At 41.5% G+C, this 19474-nt stretch overlaps 1 protein-coding gene across 5 annotated transcripts in view; it reads left to right on the top strand.

Annotated features, from left to right (window-relative positions):
• RNF144B (ring finger protein 144B) overlaps window positions 1-19474 on the top strand; it is a 103394-nt gene that overhangs the window by 70421 nt on the left and 13499 nt on the right. For all 5 annotated transcript variants that reach the window (XM_068160842.1, XM_068160843.1, XM_068160844.1 and 2 more), the window contains one exon: window positions 13703-13807. In XM_068160842.1, coding sequence (XP_068016943.1) covers window positions 13703-13807 — 105 coding nt within the window. The remainder of the gene's footprint in view (window positions 1-13702; window positions 13808-19474) is intronic.

Raw genomic sequence — 19474 nt, forward strand, 5'->3', positions numbered from 1 at the left:
ATCACTCTTTCTGTGAAGAGTTTCTTCCTAACATCTAGCCTAAACCTCCCCTGGCACAGCTTGAGACATTGTTTAAACCAAGAGCCAGCCATCTATGAGTGAGTGCTGATGCAACTGGGAGAAGCCTTTAGACATGCTCTGTTTATTTCAGTGGGCATAACATGTCTCAATTGTGCTTATGCTCCATGCCTACCCTTTGTCTGGCTGTTGTTGCCTGTGTCTGAACGTCCTCCCAGTGGACATGTCTGGACTGATGCAACAGAGACATGTATATCTTGCATCCTACAACAAAGAGGACGCTGGAAACTTTTAACTTGCCTATAAGGCTTTCAGTCTTAAATTCAGAGAAGTTTCTGGAAGGCATGTCTGGGTTGCATGTTTGGGCAACCTCTGGAGAGTAGTGTCAGAAGGACGTTGCCCCATCAGTGCTTAGGTGCCAGGGCTTGCGTGTAGGATCGCTTGGGCCACAGTTGGTGTACAGTGCTATAAATTTCCTCCCACTGATGCCAGGGCTTCTAGATACCATCATGCCACCCTTGAGACAGATATTGGGATAAGAATGTCAGCTGTGGTCTGTGGGATTGTGCCCCTCTCAGTTTCTCAGCTAGCAATGCTTTCAGCTTGTATGGTTTATTCCTATTTTCTATGACTGATGAAAATTATGTAGATCTAATAGTAGCTTGACTTGGACATAATAGGTTCTGCTCTACTAAGTTTCATTAATTTTTTTGTTCTATTATATGTGAGGTCTTTTTTCTTTCTCTTTCTCCCCCCTAACTATAGTGATGATTCTGTATCTGTGATTGCTTTTGCACTACAGCATTTTTGGCTGTGGAAATAATTGGGGATTGCTATTATTTAGGCATCTGCAAGGACAAGCTCATACATCCTTTTTGCTTGTAGCCTGTAAACCTAAGGAATTTCAATGAATTAGAACTGTGTACAGCTATTTTTTTTTAGCTTAGAAACTTGTTGTACACATTATACCTCATAAAAGCTGTCTTCTAGCTAAAGTAAGTAAACTGTGTTGAAGAAGGTGTATGTTTGCATTTTCCTGGAATGTTGCTACTAAGACCGACTTCTTCAAATAGCTGTAAACATTCCTACTCTCTCAAAGCTGGTGAGGGGTTTGGAGCACAAGCCTAATGAGGAGAGGCTGAGGGAGCTGGGATTGCTTAGACTGGAGAAGAGGAGGCTCAGGGGAGACCTTATTGCTGTCTACAACTACCTTAAGGGAGGTTGTTGCCAGGTGGGGGTTGGTCTCTTCTCCCAGGCAACCAGTATCACAGTATCACTAAGGTTGGAAGAGACCTCAAAGATCAAGTCCAACCTGTCACCACAGACCTCATGACTAAACCATGGCACCAAGTGCCACGTCCAATCCCCTTTTGAACACCTCCAGGGATGGTGACTCCACCACCTCCCTGGGCAGCACATTCCAATGGCGAATGACTCTCTCAGTGAAGAACGTTCTCCTCACCTCCAGCCTAAACTTCCCCTGGCACAGCTTGAGACTGTGTCCTCTTGTTCTGGTCCCATTGGAATGTGCTGCCCAGGGAGGTAGTGGAGTCACCATCACTGGAGGTGTTTAGGAAGAGACTTGATGGGGTGCTTGGTGCCATAACTTAGTTGATTAGATAGTGTTGCATGATAGGTTGGACTCAATGATCTCAAAGGTGTCTTCCAACCTGGTCTGGTCTGGTCTGGTCTGGTCTGGTCTATTCTATTCTATTCTATTCTATTCTATTCTATTCTATTCTATTCTATTCTATTCTATTCTATTCTATTCTATTGTATTCTATAGCAGATGGCATGGTAAACACACTTGCCATCTTACTCAGTAGCCCAGTCAGGTCTGAAGAGACATTAGCCCTATATTTCTCAATGTTTGTTGCACTTGGCACAAGACTGCCAAAATGTAAAATAAAACACACATTTATACATCCCAAGAATTTGGAAACAGCTACACACTACCAGATGGCTTGATTTCATTATGTTTGGACTATATCATCTTCAAATGAAAGACTGATCTCCACAGAGGACTGGACAGAGATGTGAGGTGTAGTTTATCTGCAAAAATTTTGGAGGACTGCATTTTATATAACCCAGCTCATTTCATATACCTATACCAATAAAACCTTTGTGGAGTGCCATACAGGTGTGCATACTCATATATATGCACTATATTCAGCAAGATATATATTGATTTAGCTGCACAGTTTTGTGCTGCTTGCCCCATTCATAGAATCAAAGATTTGTTTAGGCTGGAAAAGACCTTTAAGTGCAACCATTCCCCCAAAGGGGAAGGGAATCTCATCTCTTCCTAATACTGCTTATCTTGGGTTTTATCTTTTCAATAATCTTTTTTGTGTATTTGGTGGGATGTCCTTCCAATCTGCACTGCCTTGTTTCTTCCTTGGATGGGCCCATGTGCAACTAACCGCACAGGGTTTTGCTCCTGCAGTGGTCACAACACTCACATATGTACATAAAATAGTTTCACACTGTGTGTGGCTACACCATCACAGCATTACAAAATACCATATTTTAGTGCACTTCCATTTGGGTCCAAAGCAAACTAACCTTAATTACATCCTGAGTGAAACAATTACATTATATTGTATTTTGAATATTATTAATTTAGTATGTTTGGAATATTACTTAGAATTTGATTCTCTTGGATTTTCCTACATGTGCGTTGGAATAGGTTGACCATGGAGGTGGTGGAGTCACTGTCCCTGGAGGTGTTCAAAAACCATGTAAACATGGCACTTCAGAACATGGTTTAATGGTCATGGTGGCATTAGGTCAATGCAACCATTGATCTGGATGGTCTTTGAGATCTTTTCCAACTAAAACAATTCTGTGATACTGTGTTTGTATCCTTTACTGTTCTCCTTTCTGTCCCACACAGTTCCAGTGGTGACTCACTCAGGCAAAACTTAGGAGTCCTATAGAAGGGTAGTGCTAGAAATGGACAGGCTGAGCTCCCTGTTTTGCTTTCATATGGGGCACTGGGCATATAGAATAGAATAGAATAGACCAGACCAGACCAGACCAGGTTGGAAGAGACCTTCAAGATCATCGCGTCCAACCCATCAACCAATCCAACCCACCCAAACAACTAACCCATGGCACCAAGCACCCCATCAAGTCTCCTCCTGAACACCTCCAATGACAGCGACTCCACCACCTCCTTGGGCAGCCCATTCCAATGGGCAATCACTCTCTCTGTATAGAACTTCTCCCTAACATCCAACCTAAACCTCCCCTGGCGCAGCCTGAGACTGTGTCCTCTTGTTCTGGTACTGGCTGCCTGGGAGAAGAGACCATCATCCACCTCTCTACAACTTCCCTTCAGGTAGTTGTAGAGAGCAATAAGGTCACCCCTGAGTCTCCTCTTCTCCAGGCTAAGCAACCCCAGCTCCCTCAGTCTTTCCTCGTAGGGCTTGTGTTCCAAACCCCTCACCAACTTCATTGCCCTTCTCTGGACTCGTTCCAGGCTTTGGCACTCATTAGGCTGGCTGGAAAGTGTACATATTGGAGACTCCTGCCTTTTAAAAACCTGGCTGAAACTGGAACAGCAGTGAGGAGAGATGCTAAGTGGCGTGATTACAGGGACCTTGCTGCTTCTTGCTAGAAACGCCCTGGTAACTGGCACAGCATAAATTACCCTTGAGAAGCAGTTGTGAGGAGTGCAGGACTAGCAGTAGTACTGGGAATACTAAGTGCCCTGTGAAAGACTTGTTGTAAATCTGTGGCCTTCAAGTAGTTCATGGAGGTGAAGTTTTACCTGGTCTGGTAAGGTAAGGGGTACATTTGTGTTCACCACTGCCCTGGTGGCACTGATGGCAGGGGGAACCAGTGTAGTTATGGGAAGACATGTTCTTTTGCGTCTGCTTCTTCCCTGCATGCCAATTCTGATTGGTTTGGTTCTTTTATGTTTTTCCCCCTTCATAAGCATTTCAGAGTCCTAGTGAGAGCCAGGTGAGCAATAAATGTCACTGCTGCTCTTTACATCAAGCAGCAGCTTATATCCATCTTGTGTGTTATTTACTGGAGCAGATGCTGCCTAAGACAACATGTACCAAACTTCCATGTGTGTGCCTTTGTGTTGTCAGCACAGGTTTATGCAGAACTGACATGACTCACCCTTCTTTCTTCCAAGCAAGTTCTTTGTTGGGTCTTGTACTTCTGAGAAGTGTGTGAGGTAACTGAGTTACAAAACATGCAAAACAAATATCACAGTCATCCACCTGTTTTTTGTTTTGGTGAACACAACAAGGTGTAATTGAGATTAAGCTTCATGAAGCCTTAAAAGAAGTCAGTGTGCAATGTTGAATAGAAGCCCAGGTAGCTTCTGTGCTGTCTTGACTATTCTTATAAGTAGAAAGTGATCTAAAGGTGTTTGTTAGAAGATTTTCCATTGTAACTATGTGTAACAGCAAGGCCAGAGCTAGGCATGGATGAGCTAGGCATTTGCTGCTGTTGACAACCTGGGCCCTGGGCAGCTGCCTGCCTGGAGAGTCAGGGCTTTGGGAGACTTCAACCCATGAGAGAGGGGTTTGTACACTGCTGCCAGCTGATCTTGCTAGAGGGGAAGGGGAAAGCTTTCTAGAAATAGTTGATTTTCTCTTGTACTTCACTATCAGGACACTCAGTGAGGCTCTGCTGCTTTCTCTAATCATTTTAAGAGCAGTTGTATGTTGCTCTACCTCCTTTGGGTGGCTAAATACTGACATTTTATCCTTAGTTCAGTCAAGGCTTGGGTTGCTTGTGCAAAGGGAGCATTGGAGAAATGGAGACAAATTGATGTGAAGGATTAGCATCATCAGCAAAAACCATCAGAAAAGCCTGAGAGCAGGGACCAAGTAGATCTAAGATGTAGAGGAGGCAGATGACAAAGAATGTGGGATCCCTGCAAAATGGAGCAAATGTGTATGAATACTGCAATAAAAGACTACTTAGGAAAACTTAGTGTCTAGCCAACACTGAATTTTATTAGCTCTCCTCTTTCTTGGTGATAATTTTCAAGAAGGAATTTGGTCCTTTATTCTTCCTCTTCTTTCTGCTGTCCTAGGAGACACCTGCATGTGTTCATGGCTGCATGAGAACACTACCTTCACCTCTTCCTAAATAGACCTTGTGCTGCAGTGCTTCACTTAACTTTACATACAGCTCACCTCAGGTTGTTTTCCACTTCCACCCACAGGTAGCAAGCTGCTCAAGTTTTGACATTTTGGATTCTTTTTTTCCCAGCTTGACTTTTGCTATATTTCATACTAGCTTTGTTTTAAATTTACAAAGAGGAAAGTTCCCACCCCTGCTGCTACTGGCACTGAACACATAGCACTTTTACAGTAATTTGGATAGTTTAAGAACTCCTTGAATGTGTTTCTATGCAGAGTCACACCAAAGGCAGTGTAAATGGGGGTGCCAAAAGAGCACAAATGTACCCATTGCCTTCTGATGGATGCTACTATTCAGGAAGAGTAGCTACATATTTCTTAAGTCAACAGAGATGACCATCTGGGTGGTAGCCAAGGGAAGAGAGGTGAGGAAAAGAGAACTAACATATTTAATGACAGCACTGTGTGAGTGAAGTTGGTGTTATTTCCTTTTAACAAATGTGAAGTAAGTTGTCAGTGCCTCAGTGTGCCATGGTAACTGAGCCAGCCTGTGACATAAGCCTCATGGTCATGTCTGTTTTGTAAGCCATTTTGAGAGATGGTATTTGCAGTTGGTTTGGTTTTGGGAAGGGTGAGTTTTTCTGGTTCTGTTCTCTTGTCCTTTCCTGTTTGGTGGTACCACTTCATGGCAATGATTACAAGAAACCTATCCTGACTTTTATGAAAGGCTGCCAGGATGTTGGAGGCTGTGTATAAATTGATTTTAGACTCTGTACCTGAGCAGAATCTGGCACTGTTAGTGGTATATCTTTTGAGACAAAGCTGATGACTCTATTTCTCAGATATACTTGATCCCCTAAAATATAGGCTTGTGGGGCAGCAGGAGGCCATTGTATTCTGGAGCACTGTTGCATTTGCTTGGAGTTTTCACTTGGTCATAACAAAATGAAATGCTTTTCAGTGATGTTACTCTTCCCCTTCTACTGAGCCACAAGATGACTATGTCATTTGAGGCTAAAGGGGCGTTTTTTCACTTTCAAACATTTTTCTTGACAGGGCACTTACATGGTCTGATCTTCTGTCCTTTTGAAAACAACTTCATTTACCACTGCACCTGGTCCTTAGCAGTTACATTATAGATTGGGCACTACAGATACATGTTTCATTGGATTTTTGCTTTTCACTTTAAACTATGCCTATCATAAGTTTATCTCTAACAAATTAATAAATCACTATTTCTGTGGTGTACTTTAAAAAATATCCTTTCAATTGGAAAAGCTTCACATATTTTTTCAAGTGAAGTGCAAATGCCTCCAACCTCATTGCCAATAGACTTGATTCATCTAGTTTTAAGACCTGTTGAGAAACACTTGTGAGATTCCAAGCGTTTGATTACCACACATTGAAAGCTACTGGCCTATTTTAGTGACTGTCATGGCAATGATGAATGTGTTAGTAAATGTTACATAGATACATCCTAAACACTATGAGTACTGTTTTAGGGAGTGTATGTTTATGTGACCACACAGTTAACTAGCTATCGAGTGGATGAGGTGGTTACATTTAGAGTTCTGCCACGAACTGTCTCACTGAAGGTCATATACTACATATTCCATGTAAAACTACATAACTGCTACATTGTTTTGTGTATTCACTGAAGAACAGATAACATTACTAAATGCTAAGAAATAAATAAAAGTTATGTTTTACTGAATGAAAAGTACATAAACACTGTCCAGAATGGAAAAAACCCCTAAATGCCTATCTGCTGATCTGTTCTGAATCATAAGACACTGTGGAATGCAAACTGAAAAGTTATGTTTTCTCTCCATATACAGTCTTTCTTTTTAACTCTCTCACAAGTTTTGAGTTTGTAAAAAGACTAAGGCTGAAATACCCCTAAGACCACACCAATACAGTTTTGAGTACAAATCTAGAAGAAAGATTTAGTAGTTTAGGTACTGGAACAGATTGCCTGGGGAAGTTGTGGAGGCTTCATCCCTGGAAGTGTTGAAGGCTAGGCTAGATGGGGCCTCGAGCAACCTGGTCTTTTGTAGGAGGTGTCCCTGCCCATAACAGAGGAGTTAGAACTAGATGATCATTAAGGTCCCTTCCAACCTGAACCATTCTATGATTCTTTGAAGTCAGTCTTGCATGTTTTAAGGTGGAAACCTGAACTTTTCTTAATTTTTCTGAAACTGAAATTGTCTTCGAGTTATACATTAATAGGAAAGACTGTTTTGGCACAATTACCTCAATCATTTCTTGCATTTTCTTATTTAATGTAGATCATGTCCTAATACTGGTTAAGAAAGACTGTAGATCCCTCTTTTTTTGTTCCTTTTGCAATTTAATTCAAGAGAAATACCCTTACTTACCCTGTATCAACTGCTGCACAGTGCCTGGCAGCAGTATCTGTAATATTTGAGAGGAAAACAGGCCAGAGCTTTCCATTTCTTTCTTCTTCTTGTCCGTCCCTCCATGTTTCTTAGTAGAACTACCTGTTCAATTTTCTCACATCATGTGTGGTTTGCATTTAGGGAGCTGAACAGCTGCATGTAGATGGGAGACCAGCAAGGTAATGGAACATGTCAAGGTACTTGAAAAAGCAATATGTAGGCATGATTGAGGCCCATCTTTTGTCTCTGATACAGAGATTACCTGGAAATGGCTTCAAATAGAAACAAGATTTCACGGGGAGAGGGATATAGTGCCTTTGTCACGTCATTAGCTGGAACATAATGCTGAAATTATATTTTGAACTCATTAAAGTGCAGAACTCTTATGGTCCCTTTGCAGATTAAAGAATAGAATAGAATAGAATAGAATAGAATAGAATAGAATAGAATAGAATAGAATAGAATAGAATAGAATAGAATAGAATAGAATAGAATAGAATAGACCAGGTTGGAAGAGACCTTCAAGATCATCATGTCCAACCTGTCATCCAACACTACCTAATCAACTAAACCATGGCACCAAGCACCCTATCAAGTCTCCTCCTGAACTCCTCCAGTGATGGTGACTCCACCACCTCCCCGGGCAGCCCATTCCAATGGGCAATCACTCTCTCTGTGTAAAACTTCCTCCTAACCTCCAGCCTAAACATACTGCTAAATAGATTTTCCTTTTTTTTTTTTCTTTTTAAATTTTTTTTAATCAGAATCCATTGTGTGCAAACAACAAACAGCAGCTTGTAGAAGTGTTGAAATGATGAAGCCATGAATAACCTAAACAAAATTCCTGAGGCCTGCAAGCCGACCTTAGAAAACACTTTCGAAGATCAGAGGAAGTGTTTATTACTGAAGAAGGATTTTTTTTAATGTTATTAGTTTATGCATTCCTGGATTAGACTTTTCAGTGCTTTTTTAAAGATTCTTCCCTCATGTTTCAACACAGACTTTCAACAGAGCCTTAGCTTCAGGAGAGGAATGTGTACTTGAGGCATATGTAAATATTTGCCTGAATCATAATCTTTCTTGCAAGACCTGCAAGATAAAAAAGAAATGCATGTATATTGCATGATGATTTTATCCAAGTGCTTTGCAGGCCATAGCTTACTAGATATTCATGAGCAGCGTTTTGTGAAGTTGGCTATTGACCTTACTCCTTATTTTATTAAATAGAGAAATGTGATGTATTAAAAGACAGATGAGGTGTAAGAGGAAAAATAATTCTTGTTCCAAAATGCTCAGACAGCAAATTATTTGAAAAAGGTGTCATAACACATCATGAATCTCAGGGAGAGAAAAAGTACTTGTCCAGCAGGAGTGAAATGTGCTTGGCAAAGTTAGATCAGTACCAAAACCTTCCAGAGAGTGTGGCAAGTTTTACTGGTGGAATTACATTATCATGTTTGAGTATATCCCTCTTTCTTGATTGCATCAGGATTTTGTTATGTATCCCAGAACACAGATATGTGTCACAGAATGGTAGGGTTGGAAAGGACCTCTGGAGATGATGTAGTCTAACCTTTTCTCCTAAAGCAGGTTTGCCTAGAAGGTGAGCAACATGATATAGTTCTTCAGGGGGGAAAATCTGAGTAAACTGAATGTAACTAATCAAGGCACATGGTATTTAAGTTAAAATTCCTGTGTTGGTGTCTGCCATTCATTTGAGAGGTAAACATAGTGGAGTCAAACCTCCAATTTCATCTATAATCAGCTGTATTCAAACCTGTTCAATAAGACCTCAGTAATTTTTAGTCTCTTGCCTCAAGATGAGGAATATCTTCAGCCAAGCCTGTTGTGTCATGACAGGGGGTGATGATTTTAAACTAGAGGAGGTTTAGACTAGATGGAAGCAACAATATTTTTTTTTTTCACAGTGGAGGTGGCAAAACACTAGTACAGGTTGCCCAGAGAACCGCTAGATGCCCGAACCCTGGAAACATTCAAGATTAGGTTAGACGAGGCTCTGAGCAACCTCTCGTTAAGGAGGTTCCTGGTCTAGTTAAAGATGTTCCTTCTCACTGTAGAGGAGTTGGACTAGATGACCTTTAAAGGTCATCCAGTAACCCAAACCATTGCATGATTCTATGATTTTAATCATTCTGCCTTGACTATGTGCTGGTAAGAAAGTCACTGCTGATGACTTGCTCTGGCTATGGAGAGTAAGACAATCATACGACTGTCGTAATTCACAGCTCTTGTGGTGCAGCCACTGACTACTCTCCATGCATGAAAGTCACTGCATTAAGGGAAATTGGTGGGGGAGTGTAGCTCAAGCTCTGTTGAGATCTGATTATTTCTTGGATGTCATGATTAAGATCCTCTCAAGGAACTCTTAATCTTGATCTTACCTTCACTTTGTAGAGCAATTAAGTGACATATGTAGCGTGTGCAGTTTTCCCAACAGAGGTACTGCTGAGTTTTGTAGGAAAAAAATGCACAAAGTCATACCCTTTTCTGTCTGTACAATGTATTCTCCACAGTGTGGGAGGACATACTGCTGAGAAGGTCATGATTCATTATATAGACATTGAGGCCTCTGTTCATCACATTTTGAGCATGTACATCTTTTCAGGTGCTTTTATTTGCCACTTTGCAAGTAAGTAGCTAAATTAGTGGCTGAGCTGTAAATAATAGTAAAACCTCCCTAAAACCAGCTTTACTGTTAAACTGAAGGTATATTTTAAAATGTAGTGATTTCCCACTGTCTCTTTGCTTCTGACTTGTAATAGAAGGAACAAGAATTTCACATCTTCATTCCTGCACACACTTAGGCAAAAAGCATAATCCTCCAGTGGTAAATGTTAAACTCTTCCTTTGAGTTTCACATAATCTTTAAGTCCTCCATCAGCTTCTTTAATTGCACACACAGCATCTTCTCCAGGCACAAAAAAATGAAGGCAAATGATTTAATAGCTGTAAGAACTATCTAACAGGGAGGTTTTTTGTGAAACCTTTGAAGATCCATTGCACTGCGCAGACCTAATATACAATCTCTCCAAGTAGCCCTCTGAAAGCACAGTACCCTCTAAAAATATCACAGAAGGCTCTAGTTGCTCACCTATCCTCACCTACAATCAAGCAGTGAGCTAGAAGAGAAAGAGAATCCAGATGCATTAGCAGTCCTCAGAAACCTCTGTGCTTCTGGCTTGGTACTCCTAATGATTTAGATACTGCATATTGAAACTGACTGCAAAATCCATACTGTGGATCGAAGCTCCTTAAGAGCTTCATGCCTGTCCTTGCACAGAAGGGCTCTGAGATTCTGTCTTGGAAGTCTAAATTAAGAACAAGCCTCTGGGCTGCTACTAGGCCTGCAGTAACTTCTCAGGCTTTGTCCTCCCACTGTAACTGGCTGACCTGAGCTGCCCCTAGAATACAAATCCACTGTACCATGCTGTCAAAACAAATTACTAAATATCAGGCAGCGCCACAGAGTAGATAGAAGCCAAGATCTTAGCTGAAGTAAAAGGTTGCTCTTCCATGCTTGTGGAGGAATTAAGGCAAACTAAATGCCTTAGCTGGTGGGAAGTGTTCCCTCCTTCTCCAAATGCTGCCCTGAGACTTGATCCAAAAAGTAATCAGGTCTCCCATGAGGAGATGGAGTGGTTGTAAGGAGGCCCTGCTGGAGCATCACCCACATAGCCAAGAAGTTCACCCAACCCACTGCAACATGTGCAGGCTTTGTGGAAGGGACTCAGAGAACAGAATTTTCTGCTTGCATCATTCATAGTGGAGTTTAGACACAGGCACAAACAAGCCAGGAAATTTGTAGAGGGAGGGAGAACTGGATACCCTGTTTCTCCTGCCATTATGGTTTGAAGCATTTGAGCAACGACAGATACTTAATGGATGTGGGCCTGCAGGAGTAAGTTACTCACAGTCTTTGTCCACATCAGTATGACCCTGGGAGCCACCCTGGGCTCTGGGGACATGTTTTTTATGGCATTTCCCTGTGTCACCTCCTGCCACTTCCCAGACTGTGGTGGCAGCAGATGTGGGCAGGGCCCCACCAGCTCCAGTGTCTGTAGGGGACAGGCTTCCAAACACCATCGTGGTTATGTACCTGCTGCTGCTTAAAGCTCTGTGGAGGAGCTGTGTGTGCTAGTGGAGTCATTGAATCTGGTGGTTAAACTGACTTTGTATAAGCACTGCACCTAGATGCCTTTGGGTGAGCTGGACAAAAAGGTGGCACAGGACACTGAGACTGCTGTTTGAATAATAAAAGAATAGCTCCTGGTTAAATCTGGGCCGATATTCCCTAGGGTGTTAATAGTGCCTTCAGTTACTGACATGATGTCGGTTTTGCTATTTGCCTGTGAGTATCTCCCTCACCTCCCACATAATAGTTTCACCATCAATTCCTTACAGCCTGCTCTGCTGCTTTCTTATAGGGGTGTGTACTGGATCTGAATCCATTACTGCTTAATGAGCTAGATATTTAAAGTTTACCATTTAGTTTATACCTCGACATTCTGCTAAATTAATGCACTTCAAATATTTACCAATAAAAAATAAGCTAATTTGAAATGCTGTTAAGCTGATTCTACTTGCTTGAACTAATTATCTCTGTATAGTTTATCAAATTAACCAAAACATATGAATGTGGATGTTTCACTAGAGAGACAGGCAGAATAATAAGGAAACTTCATTTCCATTTGTAAAAGTCCTAATTGTCCTGACATTTAAGAGGGTATCAGTTTTCCAATACAAATACAATGGATACTTTTCTTTAACCAGAGCACAATATGCAAGGCCTTCTCAGAACAGTTCAAACTAATGCAGACTTGAATGTCAAATATCTGTAAGTACTGGAAAGATAGTTTGTGAAGTGTCCTGGGGTTTCACCAGAGCTGATAATCTGAAAGGCTGCGATTTCCTCACAACCCTCCTTGTAGCTTTTCAAACTCAGTGCCTGTGGTTAAAGTTGATAGAAAGGCAAAGGTCTCCAAGACCTTATGTTTTGACATAGGTCTTGAAAACTGATGGGGCAATAAGGAAAGAAGCCAGGAGTACTAAGAGGGGAGAGACTTATCAGGTGGGCATGAAACACAAATCTGTAGGGGAAAAAAGCTGCATTAATCCTGGTTCTTCTAAAACATGTTGTCATTTGCAATAAACTATGCAAGCTTCTACCAAAATCTGCCAGAAATCCATGTTTCGTTATTTGGTTAACAGTGGTTTGCAATTTGCTGTATGCTTTGTCATTATTTTGAAGAGACTTTTTTGTTTGACTACAGCCTCACCTACTTAGCTGTGCAATTTGGAGATACAATTCAAGCACTGTTCTTCTGTCCATTGTGCCAGTTTTATGCCATGATGCCAGTTTTATGCCATGATGCCAAGACTCTTATGATATGTATTAATAAAACTGGCATGCCAAATAAAATATGGAGAGAACAGAGGGGTTTTTCCCCCCTTTCCTCAGAGAAGGGAGCCTTGCCATTTTTGTGTAGTGAGCATTTTGAAACATTCATGAGGCAGCCTTCAGGCTGGAAATGGACTCTGGACTCCTGCTCAACAGACTTTGTGGTTTACAAATCATGGTAAACCACAGAATTTACCTGCTCTATGTGAAGGGGGTGGGGTGGGGCAGGAACTGATAGCTGCACATCTGCTAGGACAGATTGTAACCTCCTAACCAGGTTATAAACAATCCCCCTTCCCTTTTATGCAGCTAAGAACAGTAGTCACATGTAAATGAGGTCTCCTACAATGGAGACTGCTGGGTGAGAGTCTGAATTAAGAACACAGGAGTAAAGACAAAAGAATAAAGCCTGTTTAATTAGGATGAAAGATGCTCTCCCCCCTCCTTAAATCCTCCAATCCCATTTTAGCAGAGCATAGGGCTTGTTAGCTCTGAAAGGTCTGACTTGCTGACTTGAGTAAACGCAATGCTTGGCAGATGAAGTCATGCATAATTAATTGTTCTTTGTTACATTCTTTCCAATGTAATGACTTGTAGCATTTATGCTTGTAATAATTGATGTTTTCTGTGTGCTGGAGCTTCAGGACAACCAATTAAGGCAGTGGAGGTGGTAGCTGTGCAGCATCTCTAGCACCTGTGTATCACTGACATGCCCACATATAACCTTTTTTTTTCTTTTCTTTACTTGTTTCTAGTGCCTAAAACAGTATATGCAGGTGGCAATTCAAGAAGGCTGTGGTTCTCCTATCACATGTCCAGACATGGTATGCTTGAACCATGGGACCCTACAAGAAGCAGAGGTATCAACACTATTTTATTTCTCTTGTTTTAAACATACTGCCCTCCCCCCCCGCCCCCCGAACTTCTTTATCTACCTGATGAACATGGTCATACACTTTTCCCTCCTTTTATTACCTTTAATGAGCTTTTGTCAAGAAGCCTGACTGACAAGAGTAACTAGAAACAGAGAGATGCTTTTCAAGAGCATCAAGAGTCTGTCCTATGAGGACAGACTGAGGGAGTTGGGGCTGTTCAGTCTGTGGAAGAGAAGGCTCCGAGGTGACCTAATTGTGGCCTTCCAGTATCTGAAGGGGGCCTACAAGAAGTCTGGGGAAGGACTTCTCAGGATCTCAGGTAGTGATAGGACTAGGGGGAATGGAATGAAGCTGAAGGTGGGGAGATTCATATTGGACATGAGGAGGAGGTTCTTCACCATGAGAGTGGTGAAACCCTGGAATGGGTTGTCCAGGAAGGTGGTCGAGGCCCCGTCCCTGGAGGTGTTTAAGGCCAGGCTGGATGAGGCTCTGTCCAGGCTGATCTAGTGTGAGGTGTCCCTGCCCATGGCAGGGGGGTTGGAACTAGATCATCCTTGTGGTCCCTTCCAACCCTGAATGAACTAAGAGTCTTGCTCCTTTTTCACTCCCTTTGTACCCTTAAAGAAAGGCTTACTTGGTGTGGTGGTTTGGACCTCAAACGGTCATACTTGGCATCCAGACAACCTCTGAATTACCCATGCAGGTGACTTAATCAGAATACCCTGTATCGCAGAAATGCTGAACCTCAGTTAACACTGTCAGATTTAATGTGGCTGCCTCTCTTAACTCAAGAGCAAGAACACAAGACTGATGGTTTTCAAGGCCAGAATTTCTTCATGTATGTTCATATTGGGCTACAACTGCCAGTTTGCAGTCCAATAAAAACATACAAGACGCTGTATAGTTATATGAAAAGAGAGGCATCAGCACAACACTGGGTGGAAGAAGGTCTTAAGAGATATATAAAGTGTCTTCATCCCAAGGCAGATATGGGAGTGGTCAAGAACTCAGAAGCTAAATGAGGTTTAGGCAGAGCTGTTTGCTCATCTGGCATGTGCACCATCTCCCAGACTAACTGGAAAGTTCACTTTGAAAGTTGGAGGCAGAGAAGCTGGAAGAAAAAAGTGCTTCTCAGACCTTCTTGCACTACTTGGGACAACAGGGTACAAGGGGTCTATAGATGGTCCTTACCTGACTGCCTAATTGTCTCCCAGAAATGCTCAAGTAGCCTTCTGCCTGACTTAGGGCTGGTGTAGAGGATGTTTTGAATTGGGCTCAGCGCCAAGCACATGTCATGGGGAAGAGCTGCTGGCAGTGTGGCTGGAACCTTCATATGTGCCAGCTGTTCTGTGCATCTAGAAGGCCAAAGAAAACTCTGGGCAAATCTGATGTTGCCCTGTGGCTATTCTTGCTTGCTTTGTGAACCAGGTTGGCCCCTGCTGCGCCTGAGAATACAAGAAGGGAAAAAAAACACCACAAAACAAAACAGGCAAAAAGGGTGGCTAGGGGATTTTGGCTGGTTTTCTGCATTCTCTCTGCATTTGTTTGCAGGGACAAAATCAAGGAGAATCAGATCTCTATCTCTGAGCTAATGAAAAGTAGTTTATCTTCCGGGTTTTCTTAAGCCCTGTGTATATGACCTGACTGTGATAGAAATATATAATTCTATTCAACTGCCATCAGTGGCAATGCAATGCCCAATACCAAAAATGCCTTTTTCTCCAGAAAAATTCAGGATCTCCCCCATACATTTGAAACACTGTGCTTGGCTGAATCAGGGCCTTGAAGTTGCAGCTGTTGCAGAGTGCAGGCATATTGTGGAGTGTTTCTTTGGCTGAATCCAGCTATTATTGAAAGCAGACAGCTGTTTCCCCTTCTTCTGCATAGATATAGAGAGGGCATAGAAATGTCCCTCTCACCCACTGCACCAAGTTGGAGGCAGCTAACCTTTATTGAAAATGCATCATTCAGGGAAAATTAACAAATGGTAGGAAGAATTCAGCTGTGTTAAGCCAAGGTTATGATGCTGTGGGAGTCAGAGAGATATATTTCCCCCTTAGTAAAGCAGAAAGATACTCTAGGGCATGTATTAATGGACCATTAGCTTAATCCTTAGGTGGTTTTTGGGCTGAAGGCAAAATGACTAAAGAGCTCAAATGTGCATTAGTGTCCCATGGATGAATGAATGTTCTGACACTCCCTTTCGGCGATGCACTTGAAACATACACCTTCTGCTTGAGAAGCAAGCAGGCCTTCAACCTGGTCAAAATGAACTGATTATGTATTGTACCAAGTACCTATTTCTTTAAATAAACCAACCCAGGAACAATAGAAAGGATGGATTGGCTTTGTTAATAATCTGCAAGATTAGTATGTAAACTACCAATTATGTATGATCACTATTCTAGTCTATATTCTATTTTGTTCTATAAAAGCTATTCCATGTGAAAATGCAGCCTCTAAAAGCTATTATTTAAAAATCAGAACCTTATTCAGATGGTAGACAATGTGCTTAAATATGACTAGTGTTTGGCATGAAAGTACTATTTGAAAGTACAGTTTGTTTAATACATGCCCTGAACCCCTACCCATGTAATAATACAAGCCTTCTTACCTCTGAAGGCTCTGGATGTTTCGTCTCTGGCTTCTGCAATTAAAAGGTTCTTAGTATCATAGTGTCAGTCAGGGTTGGAAGGGACCACAAGGATGATCTAGTTCCAACCCCCCTGCCATGGGCAGGGACACCTCGCACTAGATCAGGCTGGACAGAACCTCATCCAGCCTGGTCATAAACACCTCCAGGGATGGGGCCCCAACCACCTCCCTGGACAATGCATTTCAGGGCTTCACCACTCTCATGGTTCTTCATCAGGATGGTGCTATGAGGACTAACATGTTGCCTGTATGGGGGGCACAATAGAAAATTAGTCTTTTACTAATTCCCTGTGTTAGCATCAAGGTTTGGAAAAAATGCTTTTTTGATGACATGTCCATTTCATACTCTGCTGTGACTGATGGTTACCCAGGTACTGTTACAGTTTGGAGAGAAAATAGTAGTTGAAATTGTCTTTGTTGTGGACATGATATTAAGTTGTTTCCTATACTTTGAGCTAAATTGCGTCTAATTATCTTGGCTAACATGGTTATTTTGTTTGCTGTTTAAATGCCTTTTGCTGTAGCCTGCACAAGGGAGATAAGATGAATTTAGGCATAACTTGAAGTGAAGAAAGGCCTTTTCGTTGACTTCAGTGCATTTTGCATCAGGCTCTCTTCAATAAGGAAACTCAACAATTAGTAACAAAGCTTATAAGCAATTTATAATACATTATAGCTGTGAAAGTTCCTCTGCTTTCCTCCTTCAAGCTTCAACGCTTTCCAGCGACCTGTTTGTCTTCATTGTGAGCTATGTTTTATCTTCTCAGTAAAATTCTTCAGTGTTTATCTACTTTGGTACTAAATTTTGAGAGCCTTTTCACAGCTCCTGTCTTGATTCTGAGACACATGCTTCTTGTGTTGCTTTTGGGGAGTGAAGTGGGGGTAAAATATCTAGTTAATATTTTAATCAGGGAATAGAGTGTTGTCTTGTGTATCTCACAAAGAAATGAGCAAGTGTGAGTAGTAGGAATGTGTGTCTGAAAGAGTTGAGTGTTTCATCAGTGTTTGGGGACTCAACTAGAAAATTGCACTTTTCAGTACTTTGAAGGTATGATTCCTAAAACCACTCTTGTTTTTTGTTACCATTGTTTTGTGGTTTTGTGTGTGTGTGTTTTTGTTTGTTTTACTTTAACAGAATCTAGTTGAAACTGGTACATTCCCCAGCAGTTTTCTCTTTCCACAAATAATGCATTCAAACAGAGGGAATTGTTCCACTGGAGCGCTTGAAATCAAGTGTAAACCTAGGTCATAGTGTGACCTGTTGCATCAAGATAGCAGCTGCTTCTAGCATAGCTTGTTTTAAGTAGAAATGAGTGAATGTTGGTTGTGAGAAGGCAATGGGTTTGGCTATAGAGTCTGTTTCGACTAACTGGTTGTTACACACACAAGGACATTTAAAAGCAATCTCATTAAACAAGATGTTTGTCGTTTAAACTCTAATAGTACAATAAACAAAGTTTTGGATTCCTTCCTGGAAGTAGAAGATAGAAGGAACAACTTATGTAAATGCAGTTTTCTTCAACTGTGCAGGCTTCTGTCTAGAATAGTCCTGCCTCTCTCGGGAGTTTGCTCCATAGAATTAATTGGACCAGTTAATATCTCCAATTTAAATAAGGGGCAATTTGTCACGCTTTGAAATGGTTTTACTTGGTGCAAATCCAATCACCAGTGTAAGCCTTAACTAACATACAGGGATTTCTAAGGCAGTAGTCATTTGAATGTCTAGAGGATTGTGCTTTGCTATTTCTGATTCCTGTATAATTTTGAAGATTGTAACATTGATGCCAAGGTGAACATGATATGATCTGGATTAAAATCATGCAGCAGGCAGTAAAGGTGATACTGATTTGGGTTCTCCTTTTGCCTCTTAAGTTTCATAGGGAGAATTACCCCTTTGCAGTGCCAATTCTGCTTTTTGTCCCTCCATCTGTGTGAAGCCGTGATCTACACCAGTTATAACCTGACAGAGGGTTGTCAGCTATAAAAAAATGCTGAAATGGGACAGTGACCCAGATCTTAGAATTCTTAATTGCATTTTATTCCATACATAGCTGAACAAAAATCCCTTTGGGAGCCGGATTAAAATACCCATTTTATTTTTAATTTGAAAATTGGTTTACATTTTGCTAGGGGTGATTGAGATGGTAAGATGAGGAAGAAAATAAGAAAATGTTTCAGGCTGGCCTATCTTTTTTAGGGTCAAAATTGAGACTTTTGTTCCTCTTGCTTTTAAATAAATCCAAGGGGAGCAAATGAGGGAGTCTTAATTTCGGTTCTATTTGCCACTAAGAAAGAGAAGAGCTCCTTAATGGAGAAAATGAATAATGTAATATTTCATGATGACTCTATTGAGCATGGTAGGTGATGAACAAAGTGTGCCTGTAATTTCTGACAATAAAGAGATTGAACTCCCGTGCCCCTTTCAAAAGAAAACCAGAGTCCAAGATAAAAACTATTTTGCAAAACTCTTTGCAAAACTAAAGTGTACTTCTGTGAGAAGAACTTTTGCAGAGATGGGCAATGTAACCTTTTGCAAGTGGCCATTGCTGCTGCCAGTGCAGGATCTGCTCATACTGTGCATCTGCTGAAGTGAGAAAGGGAGAACCACTTGTCCTGGTGACCTTCCCTCCCTTGGCATTACTAAGGTTTGATTCATATGGGTGTGAAAGGAAGTAAGATGTATTCAGTTTTCTTGATTGCCTCCTTGTATCTCCCTTGAAAGCCTGAGAATAGGTGGAGTAGTGATTTTCCCTTTTCACTGTGGTATGCAGTGTTTAAAAAACAGGGGAGTTGTTCTTTCTTGGCTCCTGGTTGCTGCACTGCCCAGGTTGCAGGGAACAGCCTGCCCCTGTGCAAACTGAACCCAAATATTTCAAACCCTTTCATTTTCCTTCCTTTGCTCTTTTGTTTTGTGTAGTAACAGCACCCCTGGTTATCGTTCTGGTTTAGGCAATCTTTTGGGGCACTTGGCAAGGGGCTGGCAGGAGCCTTTTGTGT

This window comes from Melanerpes formicivorus, unplaced genomic scaffold (genome assembly GCF_026170545.1).
Source record: "Melanerpes formicivorus ecotype bairdi unplaced genomic scaffold, bMelFor1.0.p_v2 SCAF_53, whole genome shotgun sequence".
In the NCBI taxonomy this organism is placed as follows: Eukaryota; Metazoa; Chordata; class Aves; order Piciformes; family Picidae; genus Melanerpes; species Melanerpes formicivorus.